Genomic DNA, 21,251 nt, shown 5'->3' on the forward strand with positions numbered 1-21,251 from the left:
GCGCCGCGTACATCCAATTGGGAAACCTCTAAAGCGACCGAATGTGAAGAAGAAGAAGAAGACGTACGGAGGAGTAACAGGATTTATTAATTATTTACACAAGCCAAAGCAAAAAGAGCAGTCAAGGTTATATACAGGGAAATGGAAGGAGCAGGAGACACAGTGAAATCATTAGCTTACCTATACAAGCTTAATTAATACCCCAGGACAACGTGAAAGACAGACGAACATTCACACTTACACGGGGAAATGCAGGCAGGAATGAATGGCTTGGAGATGGATGGCTTTTAGAGGCAAGGAAGGTTCAGCGGGGACTGGGCACGGTCGGGCCAGAAGGCACCGCCATCAAAAAGCCGAGCCGCGGTTGTGCGAACTCCCGCGGTCCCAAACTGCGCGGGCGAAGTTCCTTTCTCCGCACTGCTGCGTCGTGCACTCCTTGCGTTGCCTCGGTCCGTATTTCCTGCAGCGCGGCACGTATCACGGCGGCTTGGACATACCTGCTCATCTCCAGCGCATCTCTCGTGGGGGCGTCTCCCGCGGGTTATATAAGCCCCACCCTTGAACCTTTGCGAACCTCCCAGATTGTTCCCTCTCCGCCCTCTCAAGCCAAACCCCTTATACTTGGTTGGTTGTTCGGGGCTGGCTCACTCCTCCTCTCTATGACGAGGTGGAGACCCGCCTTTCTTCTTCCAACCGACTGCGTGCTCAATGGAGTACATTTGCCGCGAAAACCGTCCAAACCTGACACCACTTTGCAGATGGGGCCTACTCTTATTTAATTCGGTGCAATGGAGTCAAACTATTGGGAAACACAGCCTTAAACTACATAGAATAAGGGAATAACTATTTAAAAGGATATATGGTGCCCTGCGTGTAGGTTTATGGAATTAACTAAGAGGACGAGCTTCGACCTTTCTTTACATTATGGAGGGTGACATTTCCACACAACAAAACCATAATTCTCACATTGTTTACACTTTCTCAAATTCGTTACACTATGTATATATATATATATATATATATATATATATATATATATATATATATATATATATATATATATATATATATGTATATATATATATATATATATCTATATATTATATATATATATATATATATATATATATATATATATACATATATATATACATACATACATACATACATACATACATACATATATATATATACAGACTTGGCATTTAATATGGAATATATTTTTGTGGGGGTAAACTTACTTTTCAAGATGACTTAGAACCAAAAGTTCATTGGAATTATGTTGAAATTATTCTAGATTTTGTTAATGTGACCTTTAAAAGAAACAAAAACCACATTTGACATTTCGAAGCAAATAAATTGATCCTTGAAAGTGATGTAAACTGATATCGAACTCAATTCACGGACAGTACTGTGTTAAACTTCTCTACGTTTTCCAGAAGTATCTCTATATTTTGCACATCAGCCAATTTTTTTTTTAACAAAAACAAAAGTTAAATTACGACTGGGATTACGGACAGTAAAATTACAGTTCAGTACTTCGTGTAACCCCCACGAGCATTCAGGAGAGCACGTACACGTCGAGGCATGCTGTTCACGAGATTTGCCAAGGTTTGGACAGGAATCGCTTGCCATGCAGTGACAATAGCCTGCAGCAATTCACGCACATAGGTCGGCTGCTGGTCCAAGTGGTCGATTTGACGCGTTAATTCTGCCCACAAGTTCTCTGTCGGATTCATATCCGGGGACATGGCAGGCCACTCCATATGCTCTACACCACGGTCAGCAAGAAAGTGTTGGATCATGCGAGCACGATGAGGCCGTGCATTGTCATCTTGGAAGACAAAGTTTCCTCGAAAGGCTGCACGAGCAAATGGAAGCAATGTTTCTTCCAGAATGGCCCTGTACTTGAACTGGTTCAGGTTTCCATTCAGAACAACCAGGTCAGTTTTGCCCCCTGCATGCAAAGCAGCCCAAACAGTCACCCCACCACCTCCAGCTTGGACTCTTGGCACTATACGATCTTTGTTGTAGGCTTCATGCACTTGTCTGCGCACTCGGACACGGCCATCTTGACGATAGACCAGAAATCTAGACTCGTCACTGAAGATCACGTGATTCCAGTGTCCTGGCTGCCATTGACGGTGCTCTCTGGCCCACTGCAATCGGCGCTGGCGGTGTTGTCTGGTCAGGCGTGGCTTTCTCAGGGGACGCCTGGTACGATAGCCTGCTTGAACCAGTCGTTGATTGACTAGCCTTCTGGATACAGGCACATTTGTCAGTTGCTGCCACTCAGCCCTAAGCCGATTAGCTGACTTGGTACGGCCATTGCGGACTAACTGGTGCAGCTGGCGATCATCCCTCCTTGTGGTTCTGCGGGGACATCCTGGCCTCGGTTTTGGAGTAGGGACACCCCTCTGAGCATTTCGTTTCAGGATCTTTGACACCTGACCTTGAGTGATGCCATACTGCCGAGCAATAGCACGCTGTTTCATGCCGTAATTTCGTAAAGCCACCACTCCATGACAAACAGCATTGTCGAGTTGACGGACCATCTCCAGAGGAAGCGGCAATAACTTTTGGAGACGTGCAGCAGTTGTTTTCCACTAATACAGAACGCAACAACCCTTGTATACGCGACTGTGAAGCCAATCATCAAATGCACCTGTCCGTACATTTTGCCACGCCACCTGTGATATAATCCTGTTGTTGACTTCTTGCTGCGGCAGACAGTCAGTGACATGGTTCTTTTAACAAATAAATCACCAAAGTGTAAAAGAAACTCACCAGATTGATATACTGAGTTAAGAAAGTAAACCCAAGTCAAGAAAAAATATATATTCCATATTAAATGCCGTCTGTATATATATATATATATATATATTAGGGTGGGCTTCAAAAAATCAAAATGCAGATGTTCTCCTGGACATGGTTTATTGTTGTTCCTTGTGGTGTCAAAGGAAACCACACCAAATATGAATGGAATCCAATAATATTTAGGGGTGCCACATCAGTGATGAATTTTCCCCCATGCAAAAATAGGAATTCCCATTTTTTGGGCTGTATATACACAAAATAAATACATAATTATATATACACATTAAATATAATATTAAAAATAAATATATAGTAAATGTACATTAAATAATAATAATATATATTATATTATACATTATATATACAATTATACGATAGACAATTATACAAATATAGACAAATATAATACATTAAATAATATATTAAAAATAAATATAATATATTAAAATTTAAATATAATAAATAAATATATAGTTATACAATATATATACATTATAATTAAATATACATTAAATTTATACATAAAATATACATAAAATAATAAATATACATAAATACATATTTTACATTATATATATAGTTATATACAATATATTATACATACAGTTTTGAGACTTCCTATGATCACTATCTGGGCAATTTTCATGCATGTTTTGTACAGGTTCCCGGGGTCAGGGGTACGCTTTTTTAGTGTGTAATATGTAGGCCTAACTTATTGACTGTGGCTCTTTTGTAGAGAGTGACCCTGTGGAGTAAGAATTAACAGGATTTTACCCACATTCTTGCGTATTTTGCAGATATGGCATGTGCTAGTACCAGTGTTTCATTGAAAACTCGGGCTCAGGATAATGTGTATCTCATTGGGTCCACTTCTGGAGATGCCATCAAAGGTGCCAAGCTCCCGACTGTGCATCAATCTCTTGTCCTGTTTTTCCATCACATGAAGAAGAAGAATCGCACTGCCCGGGAGAGTGCAACCCTCACCATTGAAGAGGTTGTGAAGTTCTGGGAAAAAGCTCACCTACCTACAACGACGAAGCAGCACTGCATCCATCGTTTGGAGAGGCTATATGAAGAATGGAGGAGCCTCCAAAAAGGTGCAAAGCGGGGTGGTGCGACCCAAGAGAAAAAGGAAGCATCCTTCAAGGCCTCCTTGGAGAAGACGTTTGATCTTAGGCATGCAGATTCGGAGGCCATAATCACCAACCCCGAGGACAGGAAGTTTCTTCACGATCAATTCTCAGAGAGGAAGGCTTCAATGGGATCTGTAGACACTGTGTTGGAAGCAAAAACGAAGCGAAAGAAAGAAAGGGAAGAAAAGGAGAAGACTAAGGCAGAGAAGGAAGATAAGAGACAGGAAATGGTCATGAAGGGTGCTACTGCTATGGAAGTCACAGACTCAGACTCTGACTCTGAGACCACGGCACAGGCTGGTTCTTCATCATCTGATGGTGGGATATCTCGTCCCAAGAAAAGAAGGCCTATCAACATTGTCACTCCTGAAGTCGCAGCTTCTTTGGATCGTACGTAAACAAGTGACCGAATGGCAGTCCACAACTTGGCATTCATTTGTAGAGCAGTAGGATGGGATCCTGCAGAGCTGGCACTGAACCGATGGACAGTGCGGCAGAATCGCATGATGCATCGATGCAAAACCATGGACGAAATAAAAGAAGCATTTCTTCATAATGTGCAGGGTCCTTTAGTGGTCCATTGGGATGGAAAGCTTCTTCCCGATGTCACTGGAGATTTTGTGCATGTGAAGGTGGATCGTCTTCCAATCCTTGTGTCCAACCAGTACCATGGAATGGAGCAGCTGTTGAATGTTCCCAAGTTACCTGACGGGGGAGGAGAAGCTATGGCAACCGCTGTAGTGGACACACTGAAGAGCTGGAACCTTGTGGGCAAGGTGAAGGCTTTGTCTTTTGACACAACGGCCAGCAATTCAGGTGTTCGTGGAGGGGCTGCTGTCCTCATTGAAAAGAAGCTACAGACTGAACTAATTCATTTGGCTTGCCGCCATCATGCGCACGAAATCATTCTGGGAGATGTTTTCACCACTCTTTTCGGTCCTTCATCAGGCCCTGACATCCAGCTTTTTAAGCGGTTTCAGGCGGAGTGGCCGTCCATTGCCCATCACCAATCAAAAAATGGATTCACAGATCCTGATACGGCAGCTGAGTTTGCACAGAACAATGACATGATGGATGAAGCTCTGGAATTTGCTCTTGTGTGTTTGAAAGATCAGCAGCCACGAGATGATTATCGTGAACTCCTAGAACTGACTGTCATCTACATGGGAGGAATCCCACCTCGTGGAATCCGGATCATGGCTCCAGGAGCAATGCACAGAGCCAGATGGGTGGCAAAAGCACTAGATTCACTACAGGTGTTCATGTTTCGGTCAGAGTTCCAATTGACACTTCGAGAGGCGAGAGAACTCCGAGCCTTCAACATTTTTGTCTGCCTTGTGTATGGACAGGCTTGGTTTCGGGCTCCACAAGCTATTGAGGCTCCCCTGAATGACATTAACCTCTTCAAGAAGTTGGAAAAGTTTGAACAAATCAATCAGAAGATGGCTCAGGCAGCCTTGAAGGCACTTGGCCGCCACACGTGGTACATGAGCCCAGTACTAGTGGCATTTGCATTCTTTGACACCAGAATTGACAAAGAAAGCAAGATCAATATGATTGAAGCATTGAAAAATGACGGTGAAAACCCCTCTCCAAAGAGACCAGCTATCAAACGAGGAACCGCCCTGTCAATCGCCAAACACCAAGCATTTCTTCAGCATCCTAGGGACCCCAACTGATTGGATGGATAAGGATCCTGGTTCATGGGAGCAAGAAACCAGCTTTCAGGAAGCAAAGAAAGCCGCCAGTGGCTTAGTCGTGGTGAACGACAGGGCAGAAAGGGGTGTCGCATTGATACAAGACTACAATAAGCTCCTTACAAAGGATGAAGAGCAAAAGCAAGCTCTGCTCCAAGTTGTTGCTGCTCACAGGAAGATGTACCCCGATGCCAAGAAGGCAACAGTGGTGAAACAGGCCCAGAAATAGGAGTTACATTTCTCATTATATTTGGGTTTATAAATATTATGTGATATGGTGTCTCTTCATTTTATGAACTGAACATTTGGATTGTTATCATTGAATTTGAGTTTTCATAGCAATATAGTGCTATTTGTGCAGCTATTGTAACTTGTGTTTGCTAGAATACAAAGAAAGTGAGTGGAGGGTGGATTTTCATAAAACAAACTTCTGGTTTTGCTTTCAATCCATATATAGAAAAGTTTTGTAGACACCTTTAGTTTGAAGGCTGATGTGGCACCCCTAAATAAAATCAGATTGCTTTCATATTTGATGTCTTTTCATTTTGGAACAAAAGGAACAACATAAAGCCATGTCCCAGTAAATATGTTAAAACAATTATTTTGAGCACCACCCTAATATATATATATATATATATATATATATATATATATATATATATATATGAAAAAAAATAATATATATATATATGAAAAAAAAATATATATATATATATATATATATATTATATATATATGAAAAAAAAAATATATATATATATATATATATATATATATGAAAAAAAAATATATATATATATATGTATATGAAAAATATATATATATATATATATGTATATATATATATATATGTATATATATATATATATATATATATATATATATATATATACTAGCTGAAAGCACCCGGCGTTGCCCGGGTTATTTTTGAATTAATTTACTACTATAATTCAGAATTCAGCTTTTACTCGCGGCCGTAGAAGATTGAGTACTATAATTCAGCTCAGCTTTTAATTGTGAAATGGGCCCAGCTCGGCCGACGCAGCCTCGACCTGCCTCGCCACCTAGCCTATAACCTTCCCGGGGCCCGTCCTGACATTTTTGGTTCTTTTTGAATGAATTTACTACTATAATGCAGCTTTTACTCGCGGCCTTAGACGATTGACTACTATAATTCAGCTCAGCTTTTAATTGTGAAATGGGCCCAGCTCGCCGAGGTATCCTCGACCGGCCTCGCCGCCTAGCCTACAACCTTCCCGGGGCCTGTCCCGACATTTTTGGTTCTTTTTGAATGAATTTACTACCATAATTCAGCTTTTACTCGCTGCCGTCGAAGATTGACTACTATAATTCAGCTCAGCTTTCAATTGTGAAATAGGCCCAGCTCGGCCGAGGTGGCCTCGACCGGCCTCGCCACCTAGCCTACAATCTTCCCGGGGTCTGTCCCGAAATTTTTGATTCTTTTTGAATGAATTTACTACCATAATTCAGCTTTTACTCGCTGCCGTCGAAGATTGACTACTATAATTCAGCTCAGCTTTTAATTGCGAAATGGGCCCAGCCCGGTCGAAGCTGCCACGACTGGCCTTGCCATCTAGCCTAAAACATTCCCGGGGCCCCTCCCGACATTTTTTGTATTAGAGGTTTCCTCCTATCCTTCACCGTTCAGGAGATTAGTTTGCGCAGACAAACAAACAAAAACTTTCTTTTATAATATAGAGAGAAGAGATATACAGTATATGTATGTATGTATGTATGTATATATATATAATATATATATATATATAATTATATAATTATATAATTATATAATTATATATATATATATATATATATATATATATATATATATATAATTATATATATATATATATATATATATATATGCATATATATATATATATATATATATATATATATTGTTGCGGATCTCGAGCTCGTCGACGTACTGAGGAGCCCTGCTCCCCATCGAGCTCCGAGTCCATGAGGCCGCCACCCACACTATACTCGTGGTGGTCGGATTGCTGGACAATTCCAGCCGCCGAGCCCGCAGCTGCGCGCGGAAGGGTTAACGGTCACGACCCGAATACCTTCAACACACGCAGCAGTGAGAACGGGGACTGAACGAGGATGAGGGGAATGCGCCCAATGTGCGGCCGCTCGTGTAGTTTGCCTGGATGGGCTCATTTGGCAGATACCCCCAAGGATCGCTCCAACCCCAGGACACTACAGCCAGGGATGTTTGCGGCAGGGGCGTTGCCCACGGTCGTGCACGTCGCAGGAATCCGAGGAAAGTATCTCAAGGTCAGCGAGGCAGAGCACACGTATATTCAGGGAGTCCAGGCAGAGAGAGAGTGGCGGGGCAGAGAGAGAGTTAAGAGTGCCGAGCCAGAGAATCCAGAGAGAGAGAGAGTGGGGGTCCGGGCCGTGTTTTATAGCCCACCCCCCCCCCCCCCCCGGGAAATTGATTCCTCCCACTATTTTTCCACACACTCCGGTGTGCACTTTTTCTCCACACCCTCCGGTGTGCACTCTCGCTCCACACACTCTGGTGTGCACTCTCACACCATACACTCCGGTGTGCACTCTCACTCCACACACTCCGGTACGCACTCTATCTCCACACACTCCGGTACGCACTCTCTCTCACACTCCGTACCACTACCAGTCGCACACCTCGCAATGGGCCCTTCTCGAACGCCCAGATCTCGCCCGACCCCCAAGCTCGCCGAGCACCCGTTCGCACCAAACACTTTCCCGCCATTGCAACTCACCTTGGGGCTCTCCTTCCCCCGCTTCTCCTCCAGCACTTGCAAACTCTTTATTTGGTTAGCAAGCATGTCATCACGGTGCGAACACAAACCTTGTACATATTCCATAACTTCCTCCCTTGATTCACTCCCCGTCTCTCCTTGTGTTTTTTAAAATTTCCACCATTCCTTCGTCTACCTCCTTTATTTCCCGGTGCGCTTCCGAAATCTCCCCTTCTAACTCGACCTTCGTCGGTTTCTCTTCCTCCCGCGTCGCTACTCTCATAGCCCCAGTCAGTTTGGCCATGCTCCGCTTCAACTCCCTCTCCACGCGCTCCTCGCACCGCTTCAACTCGTCGCTTACCACTGCTACCTCCCTGCTCATCTTACGCCCAATGTCCTCCCCCATCTTTGTCATGTTGCAGTTTGATTCCTCCCTCTGGGTATCCATTTCATTCATCCATCCATTCAGCCATCTTTTTCATATTGCCGTTTGTTTCCTCTCTCATGGTGTCCATCTGATTACTCATTTTATCCATCCGATTCATTTGCACCTCCAAGGATGCATTCATTTTGATTAAGAACAACTCGAGGTTAAACCCAGCTCGCACAGCGGGCTCGGCTTCCGCCGCCACGTGCGAGGCGCCGCCATTTTCTCCTCCTCCTGCCGCACCCTCATCAACTTCCCCTTCTAATAATTCTTCCTGCTGGTCCTGGGTCATTAGTTCGTCCGCATTTTCTACTCCCACCGGCACCTGGTCGTCTTGGCCAGCCATTGCATGAACTCAAAAAAATTGGGTTTTACACTAAATTTTGTACGCTCGTAATTTTGTAATTTTGAGTACGTGAAGTGCACTCCAGGTCCAAATATCCCACTCCTGACACCAATTTTGTTGCGGATCTCGAGCTCATTGACGTACTGAGGGGGGGGTTAAGCCCTGCTCCCCCTCGAGCTCTGAGTCCACGAGGCCGCCACCCACACTATACTCGTGGTGGACGGATTGCTGGGCAATTCCAGCCGCCGAGCCCGCAGCTGCGCGCGGAAGGGTTAACGGTCACGACCCAAGTACCTTCAACACATGCAGCCGTGAGAACAAGGACTGAACCTCGCACGAGTCATGCTGGTATTTAACGCCCGAGCGGTTGTGCGTCGCGTAACGCATGCCGTTAACACTATGGATCCTGATCGAGCGGTTTTAATTCGTGCAATGCTAGGTCAATGGTGAAAGGACGATGACGGCCAGGTTGGAAACAACCCACAGGATTTATTCACAAATGTACAGTATTCATAGAAAAGGGACACAGCGAAGAATCTTAACGGCCTTACTTACGTTCCCAGACAAGGGCCCTCAGACTCGTTCGGGGAAGGGGAGGATGAGGGGAATGCGCCCAAAGTGCGGCCGCTCGTGCAGTTTGCTTGGACGGGCTCGTTTGGCAGATACCCCCAAGGATCGCTCCAACCCCAGGACACTGCAGCTGGGGATGTTCGCGGCAGGGGCGTTGACCATGGTCGTGCACATCGCAGGAATCCGAGGAGCGTATCTCAAGGTCAGCGAGGCAGAGCGCATGTATATTCAGGGAGTTCAGGCAGAGAGAGCGACGGGGCAGAGAGAGTTCAGAGTGCCGAGCCAGAGAATCCAGAGAGAGAGAGCGGGGGTCCGGGCCGGGTTTTATACCCCCCCCCCCCCCTGAGCCCCACTCAAATGTTCCACGGGCCTCCATTGGCCGCCTGGAGTCACGTGTCGTGACAGCCCCTTATTGGTCACCCTCGGCCACTCCCTTCAGCCCCCATTGGCTGTAACGTATTGACCACTCCCTTCAGTCCCATTGGCTGCTCGCTGCTCTCCGGTCATGTCCTCCAGCTCCTCCCTCGGGCCTGCAAGGCCTGTCCTATTCCCATGACCCCGGCACTTCAGGCTGCAATGAGGCCTACCATTACTCTACCTGCTTCAACGCGTACTAACACTGGGAAGGAGACTATACTTCACATTTAATAAGAAATAACTAAGTAAGCGAGGCTACATGTTGTGGTATAACTAACTATGGGGGGAGGGGGGGGGGGGGGGTTGCCTTTATTTACAAAACCGCAACAATATATATATATATTCCGACAGAGAAGACATGGATGAGATATGACAGATTGTCCAACATTCTCCTCTGGTACTTGTTTCCCGGTATCATCCTCACTTTCTAGATACGTGCACTTAATTACGCAACAAGACATTGGTAACTTTAGATATGAGACATATTGGAATTATTTATACTCCCAGGTTGCTCATTCCCGCACGGAATTCTCAACGGGGTAGGGATGGGGGCGGAAAAAATGCAAATGGTGTCTTCTGTCATCAAGCCGCGAAGCTGGGAGCAACAATTCGCATTTATTGCCACATCTGATGAAATTTAAATGTTCTAATGGTGGCGAGGTGCTCCATTTGAAACTGTTTGTTCGATATATGTAGGTTTTTGATGCCGAGGGTCCGTAATAAAAATTTGGGTATTGGTGTCAAAACCAGTGACCAATTGCAAATTAAGAATAGGATCAAATTACTAATAGACGGAGGGACGCGCACACGCATCACACAATATATGTGGCTGCAACCAGCTTTGTATAAAGTAGTTCTGATGAGTGAGTGTAGCACACTCAATCGACAAATTTGGTGAGCGGTCATTTCGGTTAAAAAAAAAATAAAAAAATTAGTAATTGGCAATAGGAGCACCAAACCTTACCTGTTGGAAACAAGCTTGGACGAGGTTCTCTGGGAAAAAGTTTCGCACAAGATCAAAGAAGGCGTCCAGTGAAGAGACCTTTTGGTAGACGACCTGTTCTCCACCTAATTGCTTTTTGAGTTCAGGGTTTCCAGGATGGATTGCGAGGACAAGAATCACTCCCAAAATGGCAGCCATGATGGTGGTAGTCATGTAGTAAGTTATGGCACGTGTGCCTATGTGGCCACTGGCCTTTACATCAAGACTGGCCATACCTGTGGAAACACAACAAAGAAGCATTATTTATGTCGTTCAGCAATAACGATGAACAATGTGCTTTCCAGCAGCTGAAGATTTAGGTGCAACGTCAGTTTTGAAGGTTCACTTTGAGCATCTGATCAATGTAAACACATAAAATATGACTAGCTACGATCTGGGAAATTTTTACACCAGCTCAACATTCATTTCCCGATGACTTTACCTGCAGTGGCTTAACCTGTTTTGAATGATACAATTGAGGAGCAACAATGCATTTACCAGATTCAGTGGTGTAATAGCGAGAGGGTCCGCTCTGAGTCTGAGCGGTTGGGCGCTTCAAACCCGATGCCAACCCGAGTCATGCCAAAGACTATAAATGGTACCTGCAGCTTCCTTGCTTGATGCTCAGCATTTAAAAGGATAGAGAACACACAAACAACCATAGGTTGGCAAACATTGTGCATGCTTGATGGGCCTCATGGCCTCCTGTTGCCATTGAAGTTTCTTGAACATAAATAAATAAATAATTACTCATAAATCATTGCAAAATCACACAAAATCGATGTATTTGGAACAACAATTTAAGGTTTTGCAAAACAAGCTTCTTCGAGTCGAGAGTGAGAAAACAAATAATTCTAAAATGAGCTACAGTCCTGGAATAGCAAAACAACAAGAATTCAGCAGGAATTGAGTGACAAAGTTAATGGACGGACAAAAATGCAATGTTGGCAACGAGGTTGTCATAAATAAAAAATCATTCATGTAAAGTGACACCTGAGCTGCGAGCTGCAATATTGAGGCAAGAAGGTGATATTCCATGGATTGGAAAAGATGACAAAGGAATCCAGGTGAGCAAGAATCCTGAACTCTGAAAGGTTGGTTCGGAGAGGGTTGCTGGAGGAACTTGTTCACTTTAGGAGAGCTCGGAGGTTAGGGGAGGTGGATGACTGAAAGGCCATGAAGAGCAATGCAGGAGGAAAGACGGTGGAAGATCGGACAATCATCAACAAGTCTCTGATGAAAATGCAGGAGAACTTGTGCAGCAGCCCCCTGATGGGTGATTCCAATGATTTCCAGGGTTTTGGCTTCCATGGTTTCCAAAAGTGACCTGGAGTGGGATATGCAGTTGCACTGGTTTATAAGTAGTAAGGGCATTTTATGAGATATTTCACAAATCTGTTAACTAAATTGTTACCAAAAAATTTCTTCACCAATATGTTTGTAAAGGTGTGTAATAACATGTGTTAAAATGTTGAAGTTCAACTCCCGTGGGAAACCCAGAAAAAAAGCTGTTGAATTCGGGTACCGAAAAATTATTTTCGAGAATTTTTATTTTTTTTAATCGGCCCTTAAGTAACTTATGAGGGGTCAAATAAGGGTTTTTCATGATTCTGAGTTGATTGTTAACATTTATATTTTCACTTTTACATTTACACACAAAGTAGCTTTTATTTCACATACATATATAATACTCAAGAGTTATTTCTCATTCACAATGTCAGAAGTTTCAACAGTCATTGTCTATGTCTTCTTCAGACTCAACAACATCATGACTGCAGTTTCTGCATGTAATGCCATTACAGACTCCACAGGCCGAGATGCACGTGACCCCATTCTTCTTGCAGCTGCATCGCCGGTTGCTGCAATCTCCATGACAATTACAGCTCGTGAACTGCAATAGCACCTCAGCAAGCTTGCCTTCAGTGTATCTGCAGTCAAATTATCTGGCACTCTGTATTTCTTTCTAGCTTGTGCTGGATTATTTTTGTAGAGCTGGGCTGGTTGGTTGCAAAGAATGCATACATCCTTATACAGGAGGTCAACTGACTGTGATCTTCTAGAACTGCAGCCAGTTGATGAACTGAACTCACAAGTAGTGCGTCTTCTCTTCAACTTTGATGACTCTTTCTCTGCCTTTGATGCTTGAGCTGACTTCTTGGTGGTTGCAACAAAGTTGTTGTACAGATCATTTTTACACTTCTGGTGGTACCTCAGTTTTCCTTCCTTTTGAGCCTCCTTCATACGTTCCACAACAGTAACATTTTCGACAGTTTCTGCTTGTTTCAATAAAGTTGAGTATCCCTTTGGAGTTGCCTGTATGAGCCTTTCAGCTGGTGTATCCGAGCGTGCACAGATGAAGCAATTGAGCACAGGTGGAGTAACGTCTTCATCCATATTGCTAGACTCCATGTCCTGCAAAGTAGAAAATGATATATTTAGAAATTATTTTTCCACAAAGGAGTGTCTGTGGTGAAATATAAATGTTAACAATCAACTCAGAATCATGAAAAACCCTTATTTGACCCCTCATAAGTTACTTAAGGGCCGATTAAAAAAATAAAAATTCTCGAAAATAATTTTTCGGTACCCGAATTCAACAGCTTTTTTTCTGGGTTTCCCACGGGAGTTGACCTTCAACATTTTAACACATGTTATTACACACCTTTACAAACATATTGGTGAAGAAATTTTTTGGTAACAATTTAGTTAACAGATTTTCATATGTTTCCCTTACTAAAGGGAGAACAACAGCTCATTGTGCATTGATCAAATGATGTGTCCACTGGTGACATGTCCACTGGCCCCAATGATGGGACTGATAAGTTCGGCATAACCCAAGGAGGATTTTTCCTGGCAAAGAATGCCCAGCCTATGACCGGCTTTACAGGCCAGTTTGGAGTTAGAGTCTGCCCAGAATAATGCCAGGTTGAGTTCAAATGACAAAAGATTTCTCAAGGTTGATTGAAGAATTGATTGATAGAGGTTTGTGACCTTGATTTGAATTGATAGATTGAATTGATGTCGAGGTTTGCTTGATGGTTCTTGTGAAAATAAATTGTGAGGATGTGGGACTTACCTGGATTAATTGCATGTGCTTGGTGTGACGTGGCATGAGATATAGGGTGGCATGCATGAACAATGTGAAATAAGGAACTAGTGTGGGAACGAGGCTTTGCAGAGTATTCCACAATAAATCTGAAACTCTGTACTATCCTGTTGCGGACGTGTAAACTTTAAATGGTGTCAGGAAAACGCAAGAGGATCTCATCCTGTTCTCGTTATTCCACTTGTGTATTCCACTTTTCCACTTGTGGATATGCGTGATTGGCTGTGAGGTCACAGCGTACGTCTGGCAAGGGAATGCTACAATGAGGCCCTGACATGGCCGCAGGGAGGTCAACTTTCTCGAGAACAGCCCTTCAACACATTATAGTATGGATGACACAATGTACGTACAGTCAGTTCAAGCTATCCCAGGTTCAAAGTTGATGAAAAAATACAGTTTTACTAGTTATGCCTCAGATGACGAAGTCGCCAGAGACATTATTATGTTTTCAGCTTGTCTGTCTGTCCGTCCGTCCATCCGTCCGTCCGTCCGTGATAGGTTTTCGTTACCGCGATAACTTGAGAATGGCTGAAGAGATCTTAGTCAAACTTGGTGCAGGTATGTATAATGAGGTATAGATGAACTGATTAGATTTTGGGGTCATGAGGTTAAAGGTCAGAGGTCATGTTAGGTAAAAATCTTGTTACAGTGATAACTTGTGAACCAGTGATGGGAGGATTCTGACCAAATTTGGTACATTTATGTATAATTATGTAACGATGTACTGATTACATTTTGGAGTCAAGAGGTCAAAGGTCAAAGTCTGTAATATGTCAATAACTTTAGAACGGCTAAAGTGATCGAAGTCAAACTTGATACAGGTATGTATAATGATGTAAAGATGTACTGATTATATTTTGAGGCAAAGAGGTCAAAAGTCAAAGGTCAAAGTCCGTAATAGGTCTATAACTTGAGAACGGCTGAAGTGATCTAATTCAAACTTGGTACAGGTATGTATAATGATGTAAAGATTAACTGAATATATTTTGGGGGCAAACGCAAAAGGTCAAAGTGTGTTATAGGTTTATAACTTGAGAACGGCTGAAGTGATCTAATTCAAACTTGGTACAGGGATGTATAATGATGTAAAGGTTAACTGATATATTTTGGGGGCAAACGCCAAATGTCAAAGTCCGTAATAGGTCTATAACTTGAGAACGGCTGAAGTTATCAAATTCAAACCTGGTACAGGTATGTATAATGATGTAAAAATTAACTGATTAGAATTTGGGGTCACGAGGTCAAAGGTCAGAGGTCATGTCAGGTAAAAATGTGATGACTTGTGAACAGCTGAAGGGATTTAAATTAAAACTTGGTAATGGTATGTATAATGATGTAAACATGAACTGCTTAACTTTTGGGGTCAATCGGTCAAAGGTCAGAGTTCATGTCAGGTAAAAATGTGATAACTGGAGAACAGCTGAATGGATTTAAAGCAAACTTGGTACAAGTATTATAATGATGTAATAATGTGGGCGGAGGCATATTGGTCGACGTCGCGATGTCAAAGAGTGTCGTTCTAGTTAATGTTTATTTTACTGGTGAGATTAGTGTGGCCTATAATTATTTAACAGTTATGACCAAACGGCCGATGAGCAGATGATCTTGAGTAATTAGTGGGTCCAATTTGAAGACTGTAAATCCTTTGTTGAATGAGGTAATGGCAGCATGAGAACTAGTACATTCTATTAAACAAGTCAATTTGTGTTTGGAAGAGTTAATAGCCAAATTTAGGGTAATGGTGAGAGAGGCAAAGTACCTTATTGAATACCACAATTGATTCATAAGAGACCTGCACCTGGTGTTTGGAATGAACTCAGATCTAGTGAGGAAGGAGTGTGTCTAATGTAGAGGAGGTCCTTTGTGCACCACATAGCCAAACGTATGGCGAAGGTTTTGGAATCGTCAAATCAGCAAATCAAAGATATGGATGCCAATTTAGATGTCCATGTCATTCAATAGTTGAAGAAATTCAAAATTGAAATTCAAAGCTAACTTAAAGCTTTAATAAAGCTAATTATTTGAAGAAATTCAAATAATTGAAGAAAGCTAACTCCAAGGGCCTTTCTGGTCTTTCCGTCTTCTACCGACTCCTCTCTGGCCTTGCCCCCCCAGCTCTCTCTGGGCTCTGTCACCCAAATATTCCTACAGGTCGCACAAGATCTGCCTGCAACCCTCTTATGGTTAAACTGCCAAAATCAAGACTCTCTGCTCACCTTCACTCCTTCATTCCTCTTTTCTCCTGCCCCTGGAACAAACTCCCTCACTCTCTTCAATCCCACTCCACCCTCCAGATCTTTAAAACAGCTGTTCACCACCATCTCTTATCTTCCCCCATCCAAAACCTTGATCTTTTCTACCCCCGCTAATTTCATCCCGATCCACTTTTTTGAAATACCAACTTCTTTCCTGGAAGTCCTTGCAGTGTCTTTGTGTTTTATACTTCTCACACCCCCCTCCTTCCCACGCCTCCTCCCCCCCAAGCCCTCTCCCTCCCACAGATCTCCCGATGTCCCTGCTCTCAAATGTTGTGTTTGTGCTTCCCCTCCTCTCCCCATCTTGTCTTCCGCTCCCTCTTTTGATATATATATTTTTTGTCTGGTTGATTTGTTTGTGAAATAAATGTTAGCTCTTTCACGAACCTCGATTCAGTATACAAAAAAAATAAAAAATAAAAAATGTCAACAACGACGGAAAACCCCAATCAGAGGTTGTCGCAATACAGTCAAGGTGTGTTTGCATTAAGACCTTAAAATTTGTCACCAAAAATGATTTAGATTTCTCATAAATGTGAGGATACACCACATATACTGGAACAGTGCTCCACTCAAATTGTTGACTGTCATTATGATCATGGAACTGGGTATTTTTGCTACATCACGCTTGGCAAGGGTCCATTCAATTGGTGGTGGTGAAGCTGTGATGAATGTGCGGTGTATCAGCCTGCACATGGGTTCGATGACCACATACACAATTTTAGCACCACTTGGGGTTACCCTCATGGGCAGTAATGTAAATGCGAGCTATATCCAGTAAGGAAAACTTTACTTGAGGCACAGCTAGCCTGAGGCACAGCTACTGTATATCACACCAAAAAAGGGGTCAAATTAGACTTCCTTGTGGAACCCCGGCTGGGAAAGATCAAGGGAAAGGACACCATCAAGGGCCACCCGCTCTGCTCACAGAGGAAATCAGACAACCACTTGAACAGGGGGCCCTGAATACAAAATGAAGACAATTTAGAAACCAAGGCTGGATGCCAGATAGTCACAAACGCTCAAGAGACATCGGAGGAATAGCCATATTGATTGCGATTCCCAGAATGATATCCGATTAATTTCGCTCAGAGCATCCATCCACTGCTATGTCAGAAGGAAACACAGATTCGAGGTGGAATAGCCAGGTCAAAAGCCAAAATGGTTGTCAGAGATTAGTGAGCCAGAAAAGAGATAGTGTATGAGGTCAACTGCAATAACGGACTCCATGACTTCGCTGATGATGGAAACAAGACTGATAAATCTGTAATTGACGGGATTCATTTTGGAACCTTTCTTATGGATAGAAGTTAGGTTTCTAACTTTCCAAGTAGGATGAAGTTGCCCATGCAAGAAGCACCTGTGAAAAAAAGGAGAGAGAGAGAGAGAGAGAGAGATAGAGAGATAGAGAGATAGAGAGAGAGAGAGAGAGAGAGAGAGAGAGAGAGAGAGAGAGAGAGAGAGAGAGAGAGAGTAAGATGGGACTGAGACATTGTCTTTAATACAGATCCTAAGAATTAGAGCACTTATGCTATCAGGACCATTTGCAAAAGAGGTGTAGAGATGATGAAGAAACTTCTCCACTTTTCCTCTTGGGAAAGGAGTCCATCCATGGACACGTTTCTGGCTCACTGGCTTTCATTACGACAGCACCTTGTCAATAAAAAGGTTAAAAAAAACAAAAATATTACAACAAAGCCAGGAAGTGCACCTCGGCCCCACGGGCAAAGTATGCTTGCCAAACTTGTCAAACTAGCACATGAAAGTACTTCAGCCTGGAGGCCGAAGCACATGGCCAACTAAACACATGAATCTGAACCCAAAAGGTCAGAATGCATTTTTTCGTTTTAATTAAAAAAAGGTAAAAATTCAAACATTGAAACGGAGCTTGGGATGTGCACTTTGACCCCATGGCCAACGCACACAGTCCAACAAGCCTGTCCCATGAGCATGTCCCAAAGGCCGAAACATATGGTCAATCGTACACACGCATTCTAACCCAGAGAGCCAGAATGGATCGTCACACAATACTCCGGGATCAATATGCTCCGATACCAAGATATCGGAGCATATAATGAGGCTCATATCAAGAAAATAATGATATAACATAGTACAACAACATTTATGCCTGGTCTCTAAGGCCCTGGCCTTCATTCGTGTTATGAATGAAGAATTAAGATTTTCCCCCTAACCTGAATGAAATTTTCACATTTTTGTCACTGAATTATTTGTATCCAGGTTATAGGAGCATATAATGAGGCTCATATCAAGAAAATAATGATATAACATAGTTGTGGTGAAAATGTAAGTTGAACCCAGGTGTGACGCTCACTTAAACCACTGGGCGGTGTCTATAAGACCTCGGGACGTCCGCGACTCGAGGCCACTCCTGCGACTTTATACAATGACATGTAGAATTGAATGGTACGTACCCACTTATATTCTAGGCTTGCTTGCATTGACTGATATATCCAATCTTTCTCATATGATGCCTTGATCCTGACATATATGTTGCATGGTGTATTTTACAGGATGATGTTACGATCTAATTGAAATTAAACCTATCTATGGGACGAGTTGTGGATTTGGTTGATTTTCACAACACTTAATTTCAATTATGATCTTCGGAAATGGCGGGACACGAGTCTTGCGATGGCCGGATGAACGCAGATCACAGACGAGCGTTCCCGACATTCTCCGCGCTCCTGCGAGGCCCACCTCGGAGAAGAATGACCGGCGGAGGACCCGTCGAGCTAGCTCCAGCTACGGAGCTCCGACTACTCTCGCCGCCGGTCTGCCTCAAAAGGACCGGATGCGATGGGGACCTCGCAAGCCTTTTGCGGGACCGCGTCATCAAAACGCAAACTGCTCTCCTGAGGCCCGAACGCCGGAGCAGGCATGACGGACTCCGGCAAGGCGCCTGCTGAAGGAGGCCACTGGGAAATGTCCTGGGCCGCAACCCCGTCGGAACGACGGACCCGCTTGGCGCCGAAGGTACGAGTCTAGCCTCGGTTGCTCGAAACGCTAACGGCTCCGTCCGAGAGAATCATCCTAGATTTGCGTGCCTCGGCCCGAGATGAGATTCCCACGCGAGTGATCACGACTCCCATGTCGGCCATGCCTCCACGCGGGCCGGCACACTCCGACCACTCGCTGCTCGGTGGAATCGCCTCCTCCGCGCGGATCGCGCACTGCTCGTCGGGATCACGCCGTGCCTCACACGGCCGGCTCACCCTGACCACTCGCTTCTCGGTGGAACCACCTCCTCCACGCGAATCGCGCACTGCTCGTCGGAATCACGCCGTGCCTCACACGGCCGGCTCACCCTGACCACTCGCTTCTCGGTGGAACCACCTCCTCCGCGCGAATCGCGCACTCCTCGTCGGAATCACGCCGTGCCTCACACGGCCGGCTCACCCTGACCACTCGCTTCTCGGTGGAACCACCTCCTCCGCGCGAATCGCGCACTGCTCGTCGGAATCACGCCGTGCCTCACACGGCCGGCTCACTCCGGCTGCTCGGGCACTGCGCCCTTCGCGGGCACCACTCTGCGAGGCCGGCGATTCTGATCGCCGTTCGTCGAAATCCCACCTACGCGCGAATCGCGCGCTGCCCCATCACGGGCACAACCCGATCAATCGCTGCACGGTGGAATCACCTCCTACGCGCAAATCGCGCACTGCGCCCTTCGCGGGCACCACTCTGCGAGGCCGGCGATTCTGATCGCGGCTCGTCGAAATCCCACCTACATGTGGCTACTCAACGAGGCCGGCGAACTCCGCTGCCCGGAATCGCCTCAATGGAGGCTCGCTTGGCACCATGCGAGGACTCGTCGCAGCACGGATGACTTTCTAAGGACGTCGAGCGGGACCTTCATAGCCTTTCACGACACTCGGGCTTATGCTTATGATAGATGATCGTATACCATGTGTATTCTATATGACTAACTATGTCTAAAACTCCGGACAAAACACGGCCCGAAAGCTAAACAAACGAGACGCTACTTCAGGGCGTGATATGTATTCGATCCTTTGACCCGAAAGCTAAACAAACGAGACGCTACTTCAGGGCGTGATATGTATTCGATCCTTTGACCCGAAAGCTAACAAACGAGACGCTACTTCAGGGCGTGATATGTATTCGATCCTCTGACCCGAAAGCTAACAAACGAGACGCTACTTCAGGGCGTGATATGTAATCGATCCTTTGACCCGACAGCTAAACAAACGAGATGCTACTTCAGGTCGTGCAGTCTATCGCTGCCAAGCATGCTCGCCCTCTCGACTCGGCGTGCTCACCCTCTCGACTCGGCGTGCTCGCCCTCTCGACTCGGCGAAGCCGCACTGGTTCAACGGGCCGAGCTCAACTTTCGGTTTCCCTCGTACGCGGTGCGCCCTAGATAATACTTTTCGCTCGTCGGCCGGGTTCGTATTCCGTACACCGATCTCGAGCCCGCTCGAATGCTGCTGCCCAATGGACGCGAGACTTTAGATTTCGGAGTGCTACTTTACTCCGTCTGGGGATACCGCTCAGCTGGAACTCGCCGTCAAACCCGCCCGCACGCGCCCGAACCAATTGATGACGTCATCGACTAAATCACGCGTTTGCTTTACAGCACCATTTAACTGTTTCCCGCGCTTGCGTCATCAGAGTTCGTCTACCTGGGTACCTCTACAGATAGCAGAAATACTCAATCTGACCGCCCCTGCCCGAAAGTGCGTGTCATAACGTGGCGGCCTTCGAGGGCG

The 21,251-nt window shown here is 44.6% G+C and overlaps 1 protein-coding gene and 1 long non-coding RNA gene across 2 annotated transcripts in view; one reads left to right on the forward strand and one right to left on the reverse strand.

The window, feature by feature from the left end:
* SLC1A2 (solute carrier family 1 member 2) overlaps positions 1 to 21,251 on the reverse strand; it is a 192,731-nt gene that overhangs the window by 82,623 nt on the left and 88,857 nt on the right. The window contains 1 exon segment of the mRNA XM_068125411.2: positions 11,125 to 11,378. Within this exon segment, the coding sequence (XP_067981512.2) occupies positions 11,125 to 11,378 (254 nt within the window).
* Positions 18,799 to 19,076, forward strand: LOC144893346 (uncharacterized). The gene is made up of 2 exons (XR_013624425.1): positions 18,799 to 18,927; positions 19,035 to 19,076. It is a non-coding gene; the product is annotated as an uncharacterized LOC144893346 (long non-coding RNA).

Source organism: Myxine glutinosa, chromosome 8 (assembly GCF_964187855.1).
Source record: "Myxine glutinosa chromosome 8, kmMyxGlut1.1, whole genome shotgun sequence".
Taxonomy (NCBI): domain Eukaryota; kingdom Metazoa; phylum Chordata; class Myxini; order Myxiniformes; family Myxinidae; genus Myxine; species Myxine glutinosa.